General features: G+C 35.4%; 1 protein-coding gene across 1 annotated transcript in view; it reads right to left on the bottom strand.

The window, feature by feature from the left end:
* Positions 1-779: 779 nt before the first annotated feature.
* LOC125844926 (phenylacetaldehyde reductase) overlaps positions 780-7,308 on the bottom strand; it is a 16,078-nt gene continuing 9,549 nt past the window's right edge. Inside the window, exons 4-6 of the mRNA XM_049524293.1 lie at positions 2,667-2,829; positions 2,210-2,396; positions 780-1,167 (exon numbers count right to left, since the gene is read on the bottom strand). Of these exons, the coding sequence (XP_049380250.1) occupies positions 1,023-1,167; positions 2,210-2,396; positions 2,667-2,829 (495 nt within the window). The 3' untranslated portion in view covers positions 780-1,022. The remainder of the gene's footprint in view (positions 1,168-2,209; positions 2,397-2,666; positions 2,830-7,308) is intronic.

Here is a 7,308-nt window from a genome sequence, read left to right on the forward strand (position 1 = left end):
GTCATGATACATGTTTTGGTGCGATTCTAATTGATTTATTTCATTGTTATGACTTTTATCAATTTCTTTTGATTTAACTATATGGAGGATGATATAGAAAAAAATAAAAAGAGTTCGTTGATTTTTACCTTCATACTTAGGTTTGATTCAAGTCGTTGTATTTTGATTTTGTGATTCTTTACCGTTTTCTTTTTAATTTAACTAATTGAAGCTAAAGATAAGATATGAAATTGGTGCATAAAGATATTAAAATATTGAAAATAACGGAAATTCTCGTAGGTTCTAACATTATTCTTTAAGATATTTCAACTAATATAGATATATACCAAAAATTCAACCATTTTTTCTTAATATAAAATTAGGAGTTAAAATCAAACCAAAGATTTAAAAAACCAACAAGTAGGAGGAGAATAGATTGATGTACATTTTGTATCTTTACCCAAAAGGAAAAACCTTTTTTCTAAAAAACTTCAACAGCCAAAGAACTATTTTACCTAATTAAGAAAAATCATTGTTAATGAATAGGAATAATACATAAATATATGCTTTGTTAAATTGGAAAGGAACTTAGAAAATAGTTAAATAATATTATTTAAGAAAGAAAAATATCAAAGTTTTGGTAACTGTCAACTTCTTATAATGAAAGCCATAAATGCTAATCAATTGTAGGAATATCTCTCAGACATAACTTTATTTTTGAGATATTAAAAATATTTTTCCAACAGATGTTGTGTTCAGCCTGAAATACAATCATGAAATGGTAAATATCGAACTCTACATTTGAAACTTCAACATAGTCATTCATTAGTAGCTCGTTGTTACAACTTCTGATGGTATCGAAAATTGTCCATCAGTTAGATGCTATGCTTACAGGAAACTGTGAAAACAAGAAACCAGAGAGAGAGAAACATAATTCTATTAGAGAAGTTCTTATCAAGTTGAACCTGAAGTGTGTCTGTTTCACATAATAAGGCGCTGAAAGGATCGATAACATAGTTTATCTACACAGCAACTATGGACATTTAAGAAATATATCCCTTTATCTTCAAACTCTCAACGGCGTCCCTAATTATTTGCTCCATTTCAATGAATTCCAGTCCCAAATCCATCAACTTCTTAGCTCCATCTTTGGCTCTTAATAGTCCAGGTTGAGTATCTTTTGGCAACCTGATCCGAATGAGCAAAACACAACAGAGAAAATGAATACTACGTAGTACACTTTTAACAAGAAACTTGAACTGATAAAAGAGTGTCTGCAATAATTGTAGTCATCATGTATTAAAAATAACAAGGTGAAAGAGAAGAAGCAGGACTAAGAAGTACAGATACCGAAGAAATTACTTATTTACTTAACATCTCTAAGTTGTCAATAAGCAGTAAGTTATGCAAGTCATGGCGGTATTCAAACTCTAATAAGATCAAGTGGCTTCAAGAAGACGGAAGCTCATCTGAGAGAAATCCCCAGATAATAAGTCTTGATGAGAAGAACATCAAAGAAACAAACACGTCGAGTGGGAAAGATGAACAAATTTAGATTCAGAAAGTCATTCAATTATTAAAGCATTTAGATTGATCATTTGAAAACAAAACGGACTACTTACCGAAGAGGTTTCAGAAATTTCTTTTTGTGGAGGGTGGAGACAGCCAAGGTAATGAAGAGGGATAAGGAATGCTTGGTAATACTGGTTGTTTGGTTGAGTGTATAAAAATAATGCTCAATAGTGTGTATTAGTAATGTTTGCATTAGTAATGTTTGTATTAGTTATGCTTGTATTAGTTATGCTTGTATTAGTTATGCATAGATTATTTCATATGCATTGTTTGGTATAGTGTATTAAAAATAGTATGCATTGTATAATATTTATTTTACAAAAATATCCTCCACAATTATGGTGGAAAAGATGTAAAAGTGTTTTTGAGGGGTAATTGGGTCTTTAACCATGCTAATGCATGTATTAAATCCCTTTGCATTCCTAATTCCTAGAAATCCATGGTATTAGTAATACAATAGAGTGTCTAAGTAATATTAGTTATACATAGCATGAAAAAATGTACCAAACAAGGGACTACTAATACCAGAGCAAATGCATGCATTATTTTTGCTAATACACTCTACCAAACAACCCCGAACAGTGCACCTCTAGGATAATACAAATACTCACTCCTTAAGTATACTACGCATAAAAAAGTCAGATTAAAAGAGTATTACCTAGGAACGTTATATTCAGGGTAGAGCTCTGCAACCTTAGCCGCGAAGTCCCCATAGTGAGCTATGGCTTCAACACACATGTGTCTTCCTTTTGCTGATTTGTTTTCATAAACAAGAATATGAGCCAATGCCACATCCTTGACATGGACTAATCCCATAAAGAAATCTTGATATGTATCGGTGCAGCCTGAGTATAAACAAAGTGACAAGGCATGTTGAGGACACAAGCAACAAAGTTTCATAACTAATATCCATCAAAGATATTTAAAAGCTTTAGAAAATATGATTCTGAGAGAAAGGTTCAGCAGAGATCAGTAGGTGGCAATATAACTTAATGAACTGATTCTTTCAACAAGAATTCAAATTGAACAGAAGAAAAATAGGAACAACAATCTACCCCCATCCTAGGGCTTTCCTTGCAGACACAAGGAAAATGGAACTCATTACTCAATGTTACCTTGAAGAAGACGAAGAATCATTTGCATGCTAGCATTAAGGCTTGGTGGGATAATAGGGCCCATTACAGTTCCCGGATTCACCACAACAATATCCAAATCTTTTTCCTTGGCAAATTTCCAAGCATCTTTTTCAGCAAGTGTTTTTGACAAAGGATACCATACCTAAATCATAAGATTGCAGCAATGTCATTTGAAGGGAGCTGATGAGAAATGCTAAATGTACAAGAAATTCAGCATCAATCAAAAGAAGGGAGTAGGCGTCTTTTTCACAAAATGCCTGTTGTCTATGCAAAAGCCAAGCAAGTCCAGATTTAGTCGAGCTTTTGCTTCTATTTTCTTTTTGATATTTTAGCCTAACTTACTGATTAAGAATTAAAGACTTGAGTTAATTTTTTTTTTTGAACAGGTAACTGATTAAAGACTTGAGTTAATTTAATCAGTACCAAATAAGATATTAACCATAAGGCATACAAAGGTAATTTTTTCTTCATCTTCCATGGCTTTCACAGTGCTGTTGTGTCTACTTAGTTTTATAGTAAAGTCAAAGGGTTAAAGCAGGTTAATCAATGGTATGCGTACCAATATTTTCTGTCTATGAAGCTAATAGTTCATTGATTTGATGAGGATATCCCACATACAAGACATAAACCAGAGTAGAGCATTTTACACAAGCATTATTCTCCACTAAACGCCTATTCGTAGGCACAGATTGGAACATATCATCAGCTTCAAAGTGCAAAGGAACCATTAAGTTCCATTTATTTCTACAAGGTTATTTTCACTCTTCAAAAGCACTTCAGTTCCACTCCTCCATATTGTCCATATGAGCACCAAAGGAGTTTTCTCTGTCTCTTCTTTCTAAACTACCAAGCTTCACATCTTTGACAATCCATGGTATCATCCTAGCCCTGAATATTCTCAAGAGTAGATTCTCATTTTACTCCGAGATGCTTTAGGGCTTAAGGAATTCTCTTATTTGTAGCAAACAAAGCCTCTTAATGTTCCTGTTGGGTAGCTTAATCAAAATTATGGCATACCTTAACAATAACTTGATATTCATGAATCAACCAACTTCTCTAATTTGATTTCTTGTTAATTTCTTTTTGCTCAAGTACAACTAAACATAACCTCATTTTAAGCAACTTCACACAATACATGGATGGAGACACTATGTATAACATAGGCATTCATAGAAACAAATATGAAACTCAAATCTCATAGTACGAATTCTAGTTAAAGCCGAGAAATTTCCTGTGAGTTAGCCAGCCAAACCTAGTTGACCCTGTCAATTTTGCTGAATGATCTCTCTCAAATGAGAGTTCTTCCATTAAATAGAAAGAATTCTGATTTACATGCCTAAAAATCTGCTATATATCCCTAAATATATGCTATTCCTAATTGTAATATCTCTGAAAATATGCTGCATTAATCTATGCTATCTCCTATCATCATTACACAAATATTTAGAGTTATAACATAGATATGTACAGATATTTAGAATCTGTCCAATCATGCTAACATCCCCCCTCAAATTGATGCCGGTGGATCAAAAAGCATCAATTTGCCTACCAGAAACTGATGACGTTGTCGTGCCATAGACTTTGTAAACACATCAGCTATTTGAAGATCAGTGGATACATGTGGAAGAGTAATGACTCTCTTATCTACAGCTTCTCTGATATAATGACAATCCACTTCAATTTGTTTGGTCCTTTCATGATAAACTGGATTAGTAGCAATCTGAATAGCACTTGTGTTGTCAGCATGGAGAGGAGTGGGATTAGATTGAGGAAATCCAATTTCTGCAAGTAAACCACGAAGCGAAACAATCTCAGAGCAAGCAGTAGACATTGCTCGATATTCAAATTCGGTGGAAGATTTTGATACACGATCTTGCTTCTTGCTCTTCCAAGATATCAAGGAATCTCCAAGAAACATGCACCAACCCGTGACGGAGCGACAAGTATCAGGACATCCAGCCCAATCAGAATCACTAAATGCATTAAGCTGAATCTCAGAACCACTAGGAAAGAATAATCCACGAGTAGATGTTCCCAAGAGATATCGAATGATGCGACGGACAGCCACCAAATGTAGATGGCGTGGAGCCTGCATAAATTGACTCACTTGTTGAACTGCAAAAGAGATATCAGGCCGAGTAATAGTAAGATAATTTAGGCTCCCAACTAATTGCCGATACAAAGTTGGATCAGGAAGAAGATCTCCTTCCGCACTGCAGTACTTTACATTCAATTCCAATGGAGTATTTACAGAGGAAGATTCTTGAAGACCAGCCAAAGCAATCAAGTCCTGAGTATATTTGTGTTGGTTCAAGAACACACCTAAAGAATTATAATGAACTTCTAACCCCAAAAAGTAAGTAAGAATACCAAGATCTTTCATATGAAAAGAATCCTTAAGCTGCTGCTGAAGGCTAGTGATTAGTGAAGAATCAGTTCCTGTGATAATAATGTCATCGACATACACCAAAAGAAGAACACAACCAGCAGATGTTTTTCGAAGAAACAAAGACGAATCATATTTGCTCTGTTCAAAAGAGAATTGAAGCAAAGTAGATCGAAACTTGTCAAACCAAGCTCTTGGAGCTTGTTTTAATCCATATAAAGACCGCTTCAACTTGCATACATCTGATGTAGGTGATGAGAACAAACCAGGTGGGGGTTTCATATAAATATCTTCTTTGAGATCACCATGAAGAAAAGCATTTTTGACATCCATTTGATGAAGAGGCCAATTTTGTGATGCAGCAATGGCAATAATAGTTCGCACCGTAGTCATTTTTGCTACAGGTGCAAAAGTCTCCTCATAGTTTACACCATACTCCTGTTTGTTGCCAAGGACCACCAATCGAGCTTTATACCGATCAAGAGTTCCATCAGAATTAAGTTTAATTGAATAAACCCATTTACATCCAATTGGACGGACATTTGGAGGACAAGGAACAATGTCCCATGTGTTATTTTCTTTAAGAGCCAAAAGTTCCTCCTCCATTGCTTTTTGCCAACATTCAAGCTTGGAAGCTTGTGAGTAACCTGTTGGAATAGAGATGGTGGATAAAGTAGAAGAAAAACCATACCGTTTAGGAGTTTGAGACACTCTAGTAGATCGCCGAGGAGGCTCAAGAGGAGCAGACCTTGAAGAAATCTCAGATTCTGGTTGTGGAGCAGTCTCAGGTGGCGGATCTGTTTCGGGATGGGGTAAAGTTGGCCGACGTCGTTCATACACAAATCCTGGTTTGAACCGCTTAGAAGACAATGGCAAATCCTCAAAAGTAGGAAGAAGAGGAGAAACAGAAGATGACTCAACATGAGTAGGAAAGAAATACTGATTCTCAAAGAAAATAACATTTCTAGAAACACGAAATTTGTTAGAACTTGGATCATAGCAAATAAAACCTTTTTGTGAAGTACCATAGCCCATAAAAGCACATTTAATAGACTGAACAGAAAGTTTATTTCGTTGAAAAGGAGGCAGGTGCACAAAACAAACACAATCGAACGTATGAAAACTATGATAGCTGGGATGCTTAAGAAAAAGACGATAATATGGAGACTCAAGATTTAACACTTTAGATGGAAGTCTATTAATCAAATAGACAACAGTAGACAAAGCTTCAACCCAATATTTAGATGGAACAGAGGACTCAATCAATAAAGTACGAGTGACATCTAAAAGATGACGATTCTTACGCTCAGCAACCCCATTTTGTTGTGGCGTATATGGGCAAGAGCGTTGTGATACAATTCCTTTCTCAAGCAAGAAATTATTGAATTCATGAGACATATATTCTCCACCAGAATCAAATCTTAATATTTTGATGCATGTGAAAAATTGAGTCTCAACATAAGCCAAAAATTTCTTGAATATGGAAAACACTTCAGATTTAGATCGAAGAAAATACACCCATGTAAATCGACTATAGTCATCTATAAATGTCACAAAATACTTGAAATGAGCATGAGAAATAACTCGTGAAATGACCCAAACATCACTATGAATGACATCAAAACACTTTGCAGCACGACTACCAAAATTAGGAAAAGGAAGAGTTTTACTTTTGCCTAATTTACAAGTAGAACAATCAAATGAAGCAACTGAAAATTGATTTTTATTTCCCAATAAACCAGAATTGGACAAATGAGACAACACAATAGAATTTGGATGTCCTAGACGTTTATGCCAAACCTCATTCTTAGTAGTGGTAGAAGCAAGAGCTAGAACACGAGGAATAGAAAAGTGTATAGGAAACAATCTTCCAACTTTAGGCCCTTTCACGACCCAAGCCTAGGGCCTAGACGTGACATGGCAAATGAGGAACCCGAAGGAACCCCAAACAAGCCTCTCAAACTTGTCATCACACTTCATCGGTCGCGGAGGCACATTCAACATTAATTAACGGGAAATAGGGACTAAGGGCAAACCATTTCAAAATGACATCATAGAACAAGAGTCAAGCTCATTTACAAAATTCTTGTCCAACGCACACCTCTACATACATAGATAGGACGGGGGCCATGACATACTACCGGCTCCCCTCATAGTCAAAATACAATTGCAAGCTAAAGGCTCAAAACATAGGAGTAGGAAACATAACATAGCCCTCGAATCATTGAGGACTCA

Source organism: Solanum stenotomum, chromosome 11 (assembly GCF_019186545.1).
Source record: "Solanum stenotomum isolate F172 chromosome 11, ASM1918654v1, whole genome shotgun sequence".
Taxonomy (NCBI): domain Eukaryota; kingdom Viridiplantae; phylum Streptophyta; class Magnoliopsida; order Solanales; family Solanaceae; genus Solanum; species Solanum stenotomum.